Raw genomic sequence first — 17869 nt, forward strand, 5'->3', positions numbered from 1 at the left:
ATTGCCACTGAATGGAAATCTTTGTATGTCCACTTGTACAGCTTACACCTGACTTTCCCCACTGCAGCCCCCGCCCCCACCTTCCTTGTTACCCTCACATGGTTTAACCGAAAGCTCTGGTCGGGAGAGGCTCAGAAATATTTTATCACTTTGTGTGTAGGCAAAACCTCAGATCAATAAGGGAAGAAAGCCCATGCCATACACTTAAAGGGAGAGAAGAGCCTCCAGATATAATAATCCACTGGGCACCATCAATTAATTTATGCATTAGAGGTTTTAAAGTGCATTCTCCTTACGAGAGAGAGATGAGGCGATATGGGAGTGCTTGTGAGGGATCCCCAGTGAATTAGGTCTGAAAAGAGGAGTTCTATATTTGGATGGTAAAAGAAAGGGAATTAGAAATTTGGGTAGATGCAAGAAGGAACCGTGAGGGTTCAGAAAAACCTCTAGTGCTACCAGGGAAGTTTCATTCAGTTGTGTGTTTCATAAGCAACACCAATAGTATAAATAGACTTTTGCTCCTTCACACTAGCCCTTTTGCTTCTTTTGTGGTATTTTTCTTCTATCATATTTGGCTTAAATACCACCTCATTCCAGTGCTTCCCTTCCTCCATTCCCTCCCCAAGCCTTTTTCCTGATGTCTACTGAAAGGCCCCACATCTGATATTAACCTAAAACTTCCTTGATTTCTTAAACTTAGTTATTCATTAACAGAACCTAAATTACTGGTTGTTAGGCAAATCCAATTCTTTCAAACTACAGATCTGCTCAGAGAAATCTGTAAATCTAATGTAGAAATAAGTGAAGCTTTGTGCCAATTGTTAGGTCTAAGCAGAAGTTTGGGAGAGAGAAGAGAAGTTACTCATTTGCCCGATTCTGCACGGTGAGTCCATGGGGAGGGAATGAAGTGTACCACTGGCTTGACAAGCAGCTCAGGGAGACGCGGCTGCAGCCCACGGGACTGGGCAGCAGCTGCAAGACTGCCTCTGAGCATGGTCATGGGTCCCAGCTGCAGTGCTCTAAAGATCAAGGATTTTGCCTTCTGTTTTCTATGACCAGAGATTCCTGTGCAAAGAGGTATGGCTATCTTCTTTCATGTCCTTTTGTTCAGCAAAAACAAAAGCTAATTAAAGTAAATGTCAGAGGCTGAAGAGAGGCAAAGAGTGGGGGATAGGAGGAAGGAGCTGAGAAACTTCCAGGGGCTGGCTGATTATGCAGATAAAGCACATTTGGGAGCTGTGTGTCTAGCCATGTATGCAGGCATTTCAGTTATTAGGGTAAAAATGCCACTTCTCTGTGGGTTATTAAAACATGTCTCTAGGCCTCAGGAGCAGAAAGCTGTGCTTCTAGATTCATATTATGTGCATTTTTGTTTTACTCTGTAATAATCTAGTCTCATTTCTATTTTATACTTTTGTTTACCTCAATCAACATTTTGCAACCAGCAAAGAAACTGGCTCTGCCTATGGATTTTCAAAGAAAATTAAATACTGTAGCATCATTACAGTCAGTGGGTTGAACAGGGTCACCATTACTGTTTGTTTTTGCTGCCGTTTTTTCCTTTGGTGTTTCAGATGTCTTACGAATCATAATTAAATCTAACCACTTTTTAATTCTTTCAGATACACACTTAAATTGCTGTAGTAATCAACGATTGGATTAAATGACATTTATATATTTTCGATTTAGAAAGCAGAAAAAATACTTAGAGAAATATTTAAGTTGGTCATATAGATATTTAGTGTATGAAACTTAAATGTAAATGAAGATACACTTAACATTGAGTTTTCCATGCAGTTTGAGAGTTTGGGTACATTATGTGGAAGAACAAACCCACAGAATTTGAATTAGGATTTTTCAGCAAGATTTGTATTATTCCAGAGCAAAAATGACCTGCAAAGTCAAAATTTACAGGTGAGAATGAATACACTATAAAGCTATGGCAAGTCACAAAAGCCTTGATTTTAGAAAGCTTATTAGACTTGAAGTATTTCTCATTCTTTTTGAAGGAAATGTTTCCTATTTGTGTTTTAATAAGTTGAAATATGTAATCAAAATTAAGTCGTTTTTTGGGCTCTTGACTAAGTAGGTCACCAAACCTATTTTTTTCATGTACTTATGAAATAAGCCTGCTACAAACTTTGATTGTATGCACTCTAGCAAAAAGACAGGGCTGAGTCCTTTAGCATCGCTTGGAATAAGCCAGCCTCAGAGGCTTTCAGTAGAAGTGAAGTGTAGCAGCATGCCACAGCCATGGAAGCCCAGAGACATCCAGGGAACAATAGACATCTTGTGGGAAGGGCTGAAATGTATGCAGCCAATTCCCATGGGAACTCCTGTAGTCCTTTCACGCTGTGTGAAAAAGATGCTCCTTCAAAAGGAACTTTAATCCTTTCTTTCAAGGGAAAAAATCTGAGAACTTTATTGAAAGTTTCTAGAGCCCAAATAGGTCTCAGATTGTTAATAAGCATTTTTAATGCAGGTGAATAAAACAAAAATGTTTTGATGCAGAGTAATGTAGTCTAAAGCATAATGTAAACAAATATTGCCATTCTAGAGTTTTCTGAAGTGAGGAAACCAGGGTATAGCCTAACCTAAGTTGCAAGCTAGAGACTGAATTCTTCAGAATAAGTTGGTTTCTTGAGTTAATTATGGTGATTGAAATCTCCCCCAAGAGTTTCAATTATTCTACAGGCAGTGTCCCAATAGTGTGGTGATTAAGTCCTCCGGTTCATGTATATTTTCATTTATCAGAATCTACAGATGCATAATAGAGTAAGCCACTAATGTTTTATTAGTGGACACTGAGTGTAGGTCACCTTGAAAAGTAGTAAAGAAAGTAGCTGGAGCCCTGGACGGGCACTCCTTTCTCACTAACAAACATGAGAAGGAGTTCTACACTTCCACAGAAAACTCAGGTGTTTGGATTACCCGGCCACAAAAAGTTTGAGATACATTGTATCCTGGCCCATTTCTGCTCTGTAAAAACATTCACTGTTATTGTTCAACCTTGGTGGGGGTAGGATCACGGTAAAACTATCTCTCTAGGAAACAAGATAAGGTTACCAAAATCAACAGGGACACATTCAAGAGAGTGAAGTTTACAGATGAAAAGTGAACAACCCAGAGGTAAGGACGGGATGACTAAGATAGGGAAAGGACAGCAAAGGTATGAATATGACACAAATGGAAACAACCTAAACATGTTTAGCTCTGTGAACTCAATTTGGTGAACAGTACAGTTGTGTATTAATTTTTAAAAGGTATGGCATGGGGATGTGTTAACTGGTGGACTATCTATAGGAATAATAGTACTCTTAAGGACATGAATGCTGACACTTCTATGGTTGTCGTATGCCAGGCTCTGTGTTAAATGTTTTGCATCATCTCCTTAAACCTCCCAACAACCCATATCACGATCGTCAGGATCAAAGGAGGAACTGCAGGCTCAGGGAGTCTAATTAACCTGCCCACATTTACACTGCAGATAATGGCATAGCTGAGCTTGGAACCCAGTTGAGTCTAGGTTCCCATACTCTTATCACTCTGCTCCTCTTACTGGAGTCCCATAGACTGTCTAATTCAGGACTCTACACCCTTTTAAAAAAATAAAACTGTATAAAAATCTAGGGATTAAAAATCAGTAATAAGGAATAAAGGATTAAAAGGGAAAGCTAAAGCATTATCATGTATTCCAGTAAAAGAGGAGCCTTCATTAGTATCTTTTAAATTAGAAAACTGCTAATGAAAAAATACAGCTACTCATGAACGACTGGATTCTTGATTTTTATAAAGGGATTCTTCAAGGGGATAATTCTCCAAATGTGGATGTCATAAAAATGTGATTGATCACCAACTGTCTAGGCAGATTTATGAGGTCGTTCTCCTGGAACACATGACCTGTTTTAACTGTGGCCACCCTGACCACACCCTTTGAGTAGACACATCACACCCTTTCAGTGAGCACAAAGATGAGATTATCTGCAGGATAGCTGCCTGTACGCATTGCCAGAAGAGAGATGATTTGATAGCTATAGATCTACCATAGGAACAGATGATTTAGGGGTCGGGAAGAATGCAGTTTTAAAAACCTTGCTTTTTAAAGTGCGCTGTTAACTGTTTAAAGAATAAAGGAAAGTTCCAGTGCCTTTTTCTCCATCAGAGTGTCAGTAGATTAAGCAGGATAAACCTTTTTCCTGAGTGTTGCTGCAATATTTAAAAGTATAAATCCAGTATATCTGGTCCACGTGGATTTTTATGAAAAGCTTTCCAGCAAATAACGAAAAAAAGAGAGTATGTATGTTGTGAAGTTTGTTCTGTTTTTTAGCAACTTCCCGCATACTTAAACTTTCAGTAATATTACTCTAGAAGCAGAGCAAAGGGATACTTTCTTTAGGAGGTTACCCTTACTGGAGGAACACTCAGTTTCCAAAACGTGTGTGAAATCTCAGGGAGAGGGAAGGGTTAATGAAGCTGCAGTTCTCTTCTCCTCCCCTGGGGTTCGGAGAGGTGGCTCCCTACAGCCATTCCGTTCACCTGCTTGAGTTCCTGTTGAAAATTGTTTCCTGCGTGGCTCGCCCCCGCCCCCCATTCTTCCCTGGGAAAGTATAGATTTTCACGAACACAGGGAGTTCTGTTTTCTCTGTTAAAAACAACTCTCCTTTACTGGAGCAGGCTTTGTGTTTCATCCCAGGAAACAGAGCATGGCACTGGGAGGTAACTCCGCTGGGTGAGGTGCAGCCTGTCACCTGACCGGTCTCTGGGGCTGCCGGTGGCATCAGGCTGCATTCCTTGAATTCTTCCACCCGGCACCAGCTCCGCAATGAACAACTTCAGGTTCACTGAGCTGAGTGGATTCCACTCGCTGTGCCCTCGGAGCCTGCCTGAATCTCCCGCCCAGTCTCAAACCTTGCAGCTGAGTAACTGCAAGGGCGCCTTTGAGGAGTAGCAGCACGCAGGTAAAGTCTACTTTGCGCGGGACAGCTGTGACTCCCTGAAATGTGCCGTGTTTGGCGCCGTCATTTCTGTTTTTGTGGTTTCTGTTTCTCCTTACAGAAAGCTGATTCGCCAGCAAATACCTGTTTAAAACAACAACAACAACAACAACTATATGAGAAGGTGGGCCTCAGATTAGAACCCCTTAAAGATTAGGGAAAGAAATTATGAAGGAAGCAAGTTAAAGGCAGTAAGAATTGTATAAACCAGTTTTTAAAATCATATACAAAGTATGAAATTTTGGAGTCTGGCCTACCTGAATGTGAATATTGGCTCTGTGTGTAAACTTGGGCATAATACTTAACCTCACTGGTCCTGTTTCCTCTTAGGTGGTAATATCTACCTGCAGAGTTGATGGGAGAACTAAGAGAAGTGTCTAGTGTCTAGCAAAAAGGTTGATGTGTAGAAAGTATTTGCGTATGTGCACATATGTGCATGTGTGTATATGGTGTGCTTGTGTGTATATGGTGCATGTATATGTGCACATGCACACAGGCCACAGGACTATAATATTCATAAGGGTAGGGAGTTTCTCAGAACATAAGGTAGAATTTGATCTGGCTCTGACCTTCCCTGCTATTGCAAAAAGACCAGCAGGAGAAGCCAGACACCTGAGCAAAATATTAATGAGAGCTGCTGAAAAATAAATAATGTGCCTTGCCAGTCCTTATCTAGGAAGGGATGTGCAGCATGTGGAAGTACTCACTGAATGAGAGCTGATGGGAAGGGAGGCAGCTCAATAATAATTATCTCACACAGTCATGAATACAACTTTCCTGGGAGACCAGCTGCCTTCAATCTTAACTTGGCAACTTACTCTTCAAGTGCCTCTTGAAGGCTGGTGGTTACTTTCCTCTCTAAACATCAGTTTTTGATTGCATGGAATTGTCATAAGAATTAAGTGGCTCAGTATGTGGGAAGCACTGAGATAAGTACCTGACACATGGCGAACACACATCAAATGTCAGTTGTGCCATTATTTTATAAAGGACTCCTTTACGCATTATCACCTGTGACCCTCAAAACACCCTGATGAAACAGATGAGGTGTGTATTAGCCCCATTTTGCAAATAAAAAAACCAAGTCTCAAGAAAGGAAAAAAACATGAACTAAAGGTCCCATAATCACTGAGTAGCTGAGCTGGGACTTGACCCTTCGTTCCTAGATGAGCAGATGACTTAGTATGGACTTAGCACAAGTGCATTGAATGAAATCTGTAAAAATCTTAGTTATCCTAAAGGTGCTTCTCAAATGCCATTTCCTCCATGAAGCTATTCATTATCATCTTCCCCTGGAAGTGACTTCTCTCTCCCTTGTACTTCCCCAAACTTCTTTTTGTGTTATCCAGGAGATTTTTCTCTTGGTCACTCCCATATTGTACAAGGTGTTTTGAAGATCACTGTTGAAAATGTGCAAAGGAGCCCTTTGTAAAATAATGTGCAAGTCCCACCTCTCCCCACTCCACCCCTAGGTTTGTGAAAACTTTCCTGTATGGCTGTGTGTTAAACAACTTGATGTTTCTGTTTAGGGCCCAAAGCAATGTTTTGCATGTGATGGGCCCTCCAGAGTAACAGCTGAAGTTGGAAGCATGAATGTGGGACTCCACACCAGGTGTCATGTAAATGTGAAGTGTGCAGAAAGAACCCAGGAAAAGCCTGGGGGTGCTCCTCTGTACCAGCACGTATTTCTGCTCTTTCTTGGAGCTCCTGAGCATGTATGACTGGGGCAGCTGAATGTACTTCATGGAGTGCCACATGTCCAACAAACTGACAGGTCGGGTGAAGTCATTTCCGTCCAGTTTTCCTGAATATTATTTTATTGAGACTCTTGTCACTGTAAATATCTGAGCCTGGGAGGAAAATGTGTTAAGAGAAAAATGTAGGAAAACACTGTGCTGATTTTTCTTAGAGATATTGTGATTCACTCTTCCACATTTCCCAGGGTGCAAACTACTTTGCAGTACCTCACTCTGTGCTCTACCTGCCTCTGAAAGCTTACCACTCTCCTTTGCTCTTCCTCCAAGCATCTTCTCCTTGTGACTCTCGCTCTCTGGTTGCTCTAAATCCCAGGGCATAGAATGGGCAAGGATCCAGGAGCAGTGTAGAAGGGGACAGGAATTCATTTCGTTGCTTAATAACCCTGCTGACACCTTCATCACTAAATATTAATAATGCTCTTAGGACCTTTACTCCTTACAGTAGCCTCACATCTTACCTGGAGTCAATATTTCATAATGGGTATGAACTTGGAGTCTAGCACTACTAGGGTCTCTGGATTCAAATTCCAGTTCTCCAGCTTGGTAGCTGCATGACTTTAGTAGTTATTTAACTACCTCAGGTTGCTCACCTACAAAGTGGGGATGATAGATCTTCATATAGTTATGAGGATTAGATGAGTTAGTATTTACAAAGTGTTTATGCCTGGTACATAGATAAAGGCATGTAAGTATCAGGCTTCATTTTTCAAAAGCTGGTAGATAGTACAAAAATTGCATGTAGGCAGTATTTTCCTTAAAATCCCTATGACTCATGAATTGTACCACTTAGAATACTACAGGTAGCTTATTTAGTTGAGTGTCTAATTAAAGATTTGGCTTGTATTTAGAGGCCATGTTGTGTGAAGAGTATGTGTCTTTAAACTTGCATTCAACACAAAGAGGTGCTCTCACAACAATAGCTCGGAGGAGAGGGCTGAGACTACCTAAGGGAACAACAGATTCTCCTCTCCCTTTTCACACTCTTTCTGACAAACACATTCAGAGTAAAATGCTAGGCAGAATTGCCTATTGCTTATATTAAATAACTCACTCTTGGCTCTCACTAAGCATGTGGCTGCATTTGTAAGTTACCCACATGTATGAGGTGATTCCCCTCTACTGTAAACTGTGAGGGAAGCGCACTGGACTGAAATCAGGAGACTATCCTTGCCACAGCTATTATGGGGCCTTGGGGAAGTCATTAAACCTCACTGGCCGTTAAATGATTACTAAGGTCTCTACCAGTGCAAATGGTCTGTGATTTTATTAGGCCCAGAAGGGAGCTGATGAGAATAATCAGATGTCTAATTTGTGCCTTTGGTCTCCTCTCTGTAGACTGTTAATTGGGTGAAAAATATAGTGGGACTTTATTATTCCAACTGGAATAGAGGGAGGGTTGCCTGATCTCAAAGCCCTTTTTTTAGCCTTCATGGCAAGGCTATCATGTTCATTTAAGTGTTCAAGTTCATCTTCATGTTCAGTAGAGATTTATCTAATGCCATTCTCCTAAGCAGCATCCTTTATTTTATTACTACTTGATTATAGAGTACGTAGGAGTAGGGTAAGTACTGAGGACACCTTTTTGACTGACAGAGGGGGAACTTCTACTGCTAGCATAGCAAGGCAGCCCAATCAAGAGGGTAAGCACTGGTTTCTGTGTCCAGGTTCTGGAAGAAAGGGTTCTAGGAAGTGGGTCTAGGAGATGTTTCCTATGCTCCCTCTTTTCCTTTTGTTCTCCCTTTCTGTTTGATTCCCATGAGAATCTGTTTGAGGAAAATCTGGCAAGTGTTAGGCATGATTATTGTTTGTCCTTGTGACATGGAGAGAAGAGAAGGATATAGAAAGGAGAAAAGTGTGGGGCTCATGTTGACTTTTAAAGTTCAAATTAAATTCTGGAGAAACCTAGTAATTTTTGACAAGACTTTTTGAGACAAAAACAAGGAAATAGCTCATTTAAAGATCATTAAGCCGGGATCTATTACTCCAGGCACATGTTTCCAAGTTTCTTTTTTCTCTCTCTCTCTGCTGGACACCAAGTTCACATTCTGAGCTTATGCCATTCTGCCAGGGGCTATATTGTGTCATTTGTTTCCCTTGCAGAGAGTGTCAATGAAGACCTCAAAGTCTGGAGAAAAATGACCTTTCATGGAATAAGAAGTGTACCTCCTGCTACATGTTTTTGTCTTACTGACCTCTGATAACTGAAACACATGGCTCTGGGTCTGTAGAAAGTCAACTGATCAAACTCCTCCTCACCATGCATCAACTGTTCAGACTGGTTTTGGGACAAAAAGATCTTTCACGAGCTGGGGACCTCTTCTCCTTAGATGACTCTGAGATTGAAGACAGCCTGACAGAAGCTTTGGAGCAAATTACGATAATTAGCTCATCTTCAGTAAGTAAACTGGTTTACAGACTACATCTCTGAAATGGCCTATCCTAGAGCTAGAGATTTGTATATATCCTGGCAGAAGGATCTTTGCAGGGGAAAGAGGAAATACCGCTAATATTGGTCTTTCTTAACTCTGCTCTGTGGTTTTGTTGGCATCTAAGAAATAACAGTAGGGAAGTCATGGCTTAGCGGGGGCAGTTAGATTGTCTTTTGCCCACTCACAAAGACCAGAATTCTGAAAATTGCAGACCAGGGTGGAATTCTCACAAAAATATTATTTAGGGGCTATTTTTATTTCCTTGAAATGACACTGACAGGAGAGGGAGCAAATCCAGGGAAAAGCAGACCTGCAGAGCAGCACAATAGCATCCGTAAACAAGAGCAGGGTGTGTGGGGGAGACTGAATAATGAAAGAAGGCAGGATGACACCTCCTGCCACGCAGGTAATATGAGACCAGGACAGCAATCACTCTGCTGCCAGAAGTGACAGTTGCCCAGGGCTTGATAACGCTGATTCTGTTTACTTCCGTATTGTCTCTATTTTTTATCTTTCCCTTGCTTCTTTTTCTACCCACCCACACCCCTGCTCCCTGGACCTGCCATTTAATTCCACCCACCCATTATTAGTCCCCAGTGTGATCAGACAGATGTAAAACCTCCCATCAATCCTTGCATTCCTTTGCTTCTCTTCAATGTCAAGATTATGTATTCTGAAAGCACTTCCCAAAGGGGATGGATGTGGAGTGCCCAGTGTGCTTTCATGTTGACTGTCTTGATTGTACTTGGACCCTCCATGAGACTGGTCCCACTTCAAAGGCCTAGAGCCACCAGGCATCCACCCACATCCTCCCAGCTCAGCAGTGTTTGCCAACACTTGGCACAGACACCCATTGGGAAGAGGAAAGTGGTGGGACTCAAGCCATACAATACTGAACTGGCAAATGTGTGCATATTTCAGAAACAACAGCGCTCTTCCATGTTACAAAGAAGATATATTTAAAAGGTACACTGGCAACCTATGCAGCCTCCTCTTCAAGCCTATTTTCTCTTGCTGGCTGCCATTAACATCCCAAACTCCCCCCAGTGACCAATGAAGTCACTGCTCAAAAAAATCTTCTTTTTCTCAGGTAATGTCTTTGATGGCAATTACTCATCCACATCTTTTCCAGAACATTAATCAACTTAGTTTGACTCAAAGCACAACATGTTGCTGGTACATTTTCATTTTCTGGGTAAGATTTTTGTCCTGTTTTCAGAAGCCCCTTCTTTCACAGTCCTCTGCAAATAAATTGGCTGAAAATTACACTGGGTTTTCATCTTCTTAATAGGAAAACTAAACAAAACAGAAATCAAAGATCACATAGGTTCCCTAAAGCCTACTTCCACTAGAGGTCACTAGTGGCCAGTTATTTCTTTTGTTGCCATCATTATTTCTTTTGTTTCCATAATTGCTTGTTTCACAGACATCAAATTCAGAATTTTAGGACTGGTGACTCAGTTCTATTATATAGCTTCACTGGTTAACTATTAAGGCTGGCAAGTCCCTTGTCATTAGGATCATCGTCCATTCCTTAAGCTGTCCAAATAGCATCTCACTCTACCAGGAGTTCTGGAGAGCCAGGAGTTGATGTGTCTTCTTCATCTACTAACTTTTACCACATCTGACTTCTTCCATTTCTCTATCTGTAACCCCTTCATGGAGCAGAAGAAAAATGGTAGCTTCTAATTTATATAAACCAAGTTTGAGGTTACCAATGCCAGCAGCTCCTTATCTTCCTTTTCTGATTAGCACATGGAACCACCATGCCTGCTCTATGGCTTGCTTCCCTGTTAGCTGTGTCCCATCCTTCTCTCAGATCCAGCCCCAACTATTCCTCTCTAGGCCTTTCCTAATGACCTTGGATCTCAGTAATCAATTCCACTTCTCATTTCTCTTCAGAAATGTAGAACAGGAAGGGATCTTCTAAATCGCCTTTTCCAACTTCCAGCACAGAAGATTGCTGAAAAATAGGTGGCTTCTCCTGCACTTGCAGTGATGAGAATATGCTGGGTTTCTAATATTGTTACCTGCTCCTCAATTTCCTTTGGTAAATTGTCCCTTTCCATTGCATGAAGCCTTGATGGCGTCTCCATCAAGGTTCCCTACCATGAGTGCCCACTACCCTTCCCTATCAGGGGTGGGGGAGAGAAGAGGTGAGACACACGGCCCAGGCTTGAAAATCAGAAGTTTTTCCCCACTAATTTTAAGAAAGATATCAGCAGAGGGTGATTTATCATGAGGACGGTACCCCAAAGAAACAATACTTTACTTCCTCCCCCTCCATCATTGTAGCTGCCTTGATCACTGCTCCTTTTAAGGCCTGGTCCTTCACTTTCTCCTTCAAACATGTGGGCCACCTCTTATCTTCTTATTATTGCTATTATTATTATTTTTTGCTGTACTTATTCAGAATTTTTCTGTTGCTTATGATCAGAGAACCCTGACAAAGAGATAGCTGTTTCATTGTTGGGAGTTCAAATGGTTAACATGTTCCTCTGCTTAGCCAGATGAACTCTTACTTTGTACTTTCTAACTGTTGTCTCTGTTCTGTTCTCTGCCCCCAACAATCAAAAGAGTCTACCTTCCATTTCTACAAGAACAACTTTAAACCTTTTGAAGATAAGCACCAGGCTTCACCTCTGGCTTGTCTCCTCCCAGCTAAACATCTTAGTGTCCTTGGGTTTTCCATGAAAAAGAAGGAGCCTGTGTCAGGGAAAGGTTACACCACCTCATGTTGTAGCCCTCAGTTGTCAGATCTGGAAAACTCAATTTTGTTGGTACCTGAGAAATGCTATCCAAATCATGCTATCCAAACACAAGACTTGGAAATATAAATTAGAGCACGATGTATTGATTTACAATGAAAATTATAACTCATACAGATCAGAATTCTTGTGTGTTTCATGCTGTTCTCCTCAAGTCTGTTTACTCAGTCTTTCTTTGGATAAGAAATACTTTTATTGATTAGGTTTCTTCCTCCTCCATTGCAATCACATTCCAGCCCTTCCTCCCTGAGATTACATCTAACTCACTTGCAGAGTCACCCATGAAAAGACAATGTCTTGGTTTAGGCCTGTACTGGCTAATCCCAGTCATACGAGTGGACTTTATTGGTTTAATCCTCAAAGGACAATCTTGTTTCTACCTTGTTAGAGAAGGCTTCATTGAAGCTCCCAAGTATTGCCTACACTCTTAACATTCTGGTTACCCTCCTTTGGAATAGTCCAAATTTATTATTGTAATTTATCATTGCCCAGTGCTCAGACCAATTGCTTAGAACAACTACTAATACTAGTCAAATATTCTGTGTTTTTAAAAAATCAGTTGTCTACATTTATCTTGTGATGTGCTAAGGCATTCCGGTTGAATCAAGACTTATAATTAGGTAAGTTTAAATTTTTTAAAGTGTATTCTGCCACATTTTAAACATGGCAAAAAAAATTATTGTCTTTAAGCCCTCATTCCAGAATATGCCTTTTAAACATCATGATTCTGTCAAATATATTACTTATCACTTTCAGCTCTGTGGAATCCAAAAATGTGGCAAACAAGCCTTCAATCCTTCCCCCAGAGCCACTCACAAAATAATTAAACCTTACTAGATTTCACTCTCCAGTCCATGTCCTCTTTTTCTACCAGTTACTACAAAATACTGCTATGAAATATTTTGCCGTTACGTTTCACTTTGAAAATGTGATTCCTCAACTCAATATCCTCTCCAAGTTCCCAAACATACCTTTAAGTTTTGTCTTTTCATTTCGAGTCCTTTCTAGACCACTTTTACCTAATAATCACTTGTACTAACTTGGCTTTCCTCCCAGGCTACTCCAAATGAGATTGTCTCATCCACTCATCCACTTCTCCCACCTTTCACTTGGTGTTCACCTCGTGCCCAACTGGTCCATCCACCTTCCAGTACTCTTTATTTTTCTTTTAATAATGAAACACACCAGGCACACAGAATCACCTACTTTAACATGTTAGGTACAATTGAAAATTCCTGCATGTCTGTTTTTAATCCAATTCTCCTCTGTCATGCTTCCCAAGGTAACCAATATCCTGCTTGTGGTATTTAGCTATGCATGGTTGCTTTTTGTTTTTGTTTTTGCTACATATCCATGGTTCCAAAGGGAATTATAGCATAATATTTCATATTTTTAAACTTTATATAAATGTTGTCATAGGGCTTAAATTACGTTTTTGAGATTTGTCTATATTGGTGCATGTAGTTTCAACTCATTTATTTTTGCTGAGGCAGAGTATTCCCTTATAAGAATGTGCTACAATGTATCCATTCTTTTTTAAGTCTACATTTATTATTTAAACAGTGCTACAGTAAACATCCTTGTAATTGGAAATTTTGGCCAATTATTTCTAAAGTTCTAAATACTTGTAATTGCCAAGTATTTCTGAAGTACACAATTCAAAGTGAAACAACAGGTTTTAGGGTTTTGTGTCTTTGCAACTTTATGATTATACCAACAAATTGCTTTCCAATGTGGATGTGCCAGTTTACACACCTAACATCAGTGTCTGAAAGTTCCAGTTGTTTTATATCCTCACCAGTGCTTGCTTTTTATCAGATTTTAAAAGTTTTTTTTTATCTAAGTGAAGCAGCACGTAATTGTTTAAACATACACTCCTCTCATTATTGCCGAGGTTGACCACTTTTTCATATGTTTATTTGCTATTTGCCATTTGTTTTCCTCTGAAGGAAGTGCCTACCACTTTACTTCCAGTGAAGTATCTGTTTATGTGTTTTTTTTTTCTTTTTTCTTTTGTAGTTTCAAAATCTTATTTTATTAACTTGGAGTATTTTGTATATTCTTGTATTAGTCCTTTGTCACCTACGCAGGTTGCATATCTCACTCTGATACACAACTTATCTCTTACCTTGTAATAAGTCTTGATATCTGGTAGGACAGTATTCCCAAACTTCTTTAACATTGCTTTGTTGGTTTCTGTTCTTTAATAATTTTATATTAAGCTTCTCCTGTTTTCTGAATAATTCTATCAGTATCTTAATTGGGTGTAATTTTATCTGTAGATTAATTTGAAGAAAATTAACATCATTATGTACTGTCTTTACATCTATAGGCACTGCATTTCTATCCCTTTATTTATATGTTTTTAAATGTTGTTCAGTAAGGTTTTATGATATTTTTCCTACGAATGTTAAGAATATTATACATCTTTTGTTAAATGTACAAGTGTTTTATATTTTTTTCTGAGAATATGAATATTCTTTTTAAAATTATATTTTCCAATTATATTTTCAGTTGATTATAACATAAGTGATTCTTGTATAGTGATCTTACGTTCATCAAACTCACTCAACTCTCCTATTAATCCTAATAATTTGTCTATATACATTTTCCAGTTTATTCAACAAATATTTATTAGTTGTCTACTACGTTTCAGACACTGTACTGGATGTTAGGATATAAGAGTCATCAAAAAGACAAAAAAAAGCCCTCTGACATCATCCATTTAATCGGGTAAGACAGAAAATAAACAAATAAGGAAGATATGTAGTGTATTAGAAGATAAGTAAGTGCTATGTAGAAAATTAAAGCAGAGGGCAGTGATAGGGTATTGGAGGCTTGAAATTTTAAATAGGGTGGACAAGGTAGTCCATACTGAGACAAAAGCTGACATTGAAGCAAAACTTGAAGGAGATGAGAGAGCAATACTTGTGGGTATCTGGAGAAAATCATTTCAGGCAGAGGAACCATTAAGTACAAAAGTCCTAAGGTTGTAGACTGGAGTTTCTGAGGTCAGTGTGGCTGTAGTGAAGGGAACAATGGGGGGGGGGATTAGGAGAGAAGTGGAGGCTGGATTGTTGGAGTCTTGGACAGCCACTGGGAGTTCTGAGCAGAAGTAACATGGTCTGATTTTTCTATTCCCGTTTTGGGAACAGTCTGTGGAAAGACAAGAGTGAAATCAGAAAGGCTAGTTAACTGGCTACTGAAATAATTCAGATAAGAAGCAGCAGAGATTCTGACCATCATGGAGCAGTGGTGGTGGTGAGAAGTGTTCAGATGATCCTAGATGTATTTTGAAGATAGGACCAACAGGATTTGCTGAAGTATGTGTGTGTGATGACGAGAGAGAGGGGCGGGGGGAGAGAGAGAGAGAGAGAGAAAGGACAAACTGAAGATTTTTGGCTTGAAAAACTAGCATAATAAAATTATCAATAAGTAAGATGAAGACGACCAAGGAAGGAAGGAATTTGGAGAGGGAGGGTGAGGGGAAGGGAGTGTAGGAAGAATCACGAGTTTCACTTTACTTGCGTAAAGTCTGAGCTGTCAGAATTCTGAGTGGAGATGTGCAAGTATTGTATGTATGAGTCTGGAGCAGGAGAGAAGTCTGGGCTGGCAATTGTAATTTTGGAACTTGTCAGCCTTGAGACTGAGCGAGGTCACCAAGGGAGTGAGTGCAGACAAAGTAAAAAGTCCAGAGACTGAGTCCAGTACTCAGAAGTTAAGGAGATGATGAAGGACTAGGAAAATAAACTGAGAAGAAATATCCAGTAAAAAAAAAAAAAAAAAAAAAAAAAAAAGAAAGTCAGAAGATAATGGTGTCCTGAATGCCAGGTGAATAAACTGTTCCAAGGACAGAGTGATGTCAAATGCCACTGATTGGTCAAGTGAGATTTGTCACTGATTGGTCAAGACTGAGAATTGCCTGAGGTTCAGACACATGAAGGTCATTATGACTCGACAAGAGCAGTTGTCACTGGATGGGTCAGACTGAAAGCCAGATTGGAGTTAGTTCAAGATGGTAGGAAGAGAAGAAATGAAGAAAATGAGCAGTGACAACCCTGGGCATTTTCCCATAAAGATCAGAGAAATGGGCTGGTATTTAGAAAGAATGGGATAGGGAGAGAGGAGAGAATCAAGAAAAAATATGTTTTAAATGGGAGAAGCACATTCCTTGATTTTTTTATGCATAAGTCATCACTTTAAAATAATTATGGTTTTGTTTCTTCCTTTCCAATCCTTATTCTGTTATTTGATTTCTTTGTCTCACATCCTGACTAGCTCTTCAGAACTAGATTGACTAGAATGAGTTATCCTTCTCTCTTTTTATTTAAAGAGAGTTTTCTGACTTTTCAGTGTAAGCATAATGTTTGCTCCAGGCTTTTGGTTAATGCTCTTTATCAGATTAAGGAGGTTCTCATTTATTCCTGTTTTTCTAAGAATTGTTTAATTTTATCAATTGATTTTTCTATCCTCTTGAGATAATCCTATTTTCCCCTTTAATCTGTTAATGTGGTGAATTACAGTAATAGATTTTTGAAATATAGAACCATTATTGCATTCCTGGAGCAAAATAAAATTTGTTGTTTATTTTAATGCATTTTAAAATTTGGTTTGCTGTTTTTAAAGTAGTTTTAGAACTATGCTTATATATGAGATTGGACTTTAATTGCCCTTTTCCCACTGTCTTTACCTGGCTTTGATATCAAGTTATACACAGCAGTTTCATAAAATGAGTTGAGAAATGTTTCCACATTTTCTGTTATCTGCAAGAGTTTGTAATATTGTGACCTAATCCTCAAAGATTTCATAGAACACTGTAAAACTCTCTGGCACTATAAATTTGTGTATTTTAATAGATTTTTAAGCTACTGATTCAACTTCTTTGAGGAAAATTAGGAATGTTGCTTCAGTCACTTTTGGTAAAGTATATTTTCTAAGCAATTTTATATTTTATCTGAGTTTTCAAATTTATTATCATCAAATTGTTTGAATTATTATTTTTTTGGCAGCATCTGTATTCATCGATATCTTATCAATACTTTCAGAGCTTTGTCTTCTACTTTTCAAAGTTTTGATTTATTGATCATCTGTATAGGATCATTTCAAAATCTCATTAATTTCTTTTCAAGTCTTTACTACTTTACTTTTTGTACTTTCTATGGCTTTATTCTGCTCTTCTTTTTTTTTAGTCTCCTCAATCGTATAATTAGCTTATTGATTATTTTAACTTTCTTATTTTCCAATATAAGCATGTAAGACCATAAATTTCTTGCTAAGTCACATTTAGCATCGTTCTATGAGTTTTGAGATATGTTTTTATTGTAAATTCTAAATATTTTCTTAGTTTTATTGTGACTTCCTCTGACTCACAAGTAATTTAGAAGTTAGTTTTAATTTCCCAAGAATTCTTATAATCTTTTTGTTGTTAAGTTAAATCTTAACTGCTTGTAGTCAGAGAATGTGAACTGCGTGATACTAGTTATTTCGAAGTAGTTGAGACTTGCTTTGTTACAGAGTTTATGGCTAATCTGCGTAAATAATAACAGCTAATACTTATGTGGCACTTACTGTGTGCCAGAAACTGTTCTAAGAGCTTTTCACATGTTAATATATTTATTTCTTTCAGTAGATTTTTGAGATAAGTATACCAATATTCCCATTTTATAGATGAGGAAACAGGCATAAAAAGGTTAATAATGTAACTTGACCAAGGTTGTATAGCTAGTAACTAGTAGAAACAAAAATCAAGCCCAGAATGTGAGTTCAGAAACTATTCTTAGCCACCAAACTATGCTGCCTCTTTTTTTTTTTTTTTCTTGAGTCAGAGTCTTGCTCTGTCGGGTGCAGTGGTGCACTCAACCTCCGCCACCTGGGTTCAAGCAATTCTCCTGCCTCAGCCTCCTTGGTAGCTGGGATTACAG

At 39.1% G+C, this 17869-nt stretch overlaps 1 protein-coding gene across 2 annotated transcripts in view; it reads left to right on the forward strand.

Moving 5' to 3' along the window:
- Nucleotides 1-779: 779 nt before the first annotated feature.
- VEPH1 (ventricular zone expressed PH domain containing 1) overlaps nucleotides 780-17869 on the forward strand; it is a 263608-nt gene continuing 246518 nt past the window's right edge. The window contains exons 1-3 of one of the 2 annotated variants that reach the window (XM_010365911.2): nucleotides 780-883; nucleotides 4694-4958; nucleotides 8852-9146. In XM_010365911.2, coding sequence (XP_010364213.1) covers nucleotides 9009-9146 — 138 coding nt within the window. In that variant the 5' untranslated portion in view covers nucleotides 780-883; nucleotides 4694-4958; nucleotides 8852-9008. Of the gene's footprint in view, nucleotides 884-1007; nucleotides 1078-4693; nucleotides 4959-8851; nucleotides 9147-17869 lie in introns of those variants that run through there. The other variant, XM_010365910.2, reaches the window with a different exon arrangement.

The sequence above is a fragment of the Rhinopithecus roxellana genome, chromosome 1 (assembly GCF_007565055.1).
Source record: "Rhinopithecus roxellana isolate Shanxi Qingling chromosome 1, ASM756505v1, whole genome shotgun sequence".
NCBI classification, from domain to species: Eukaryota; Metazoa; Chordata; class Mammalia; order Primates; family Cercopithecidae; genus Rhinopithecus; species Rhinopithecus roxellana.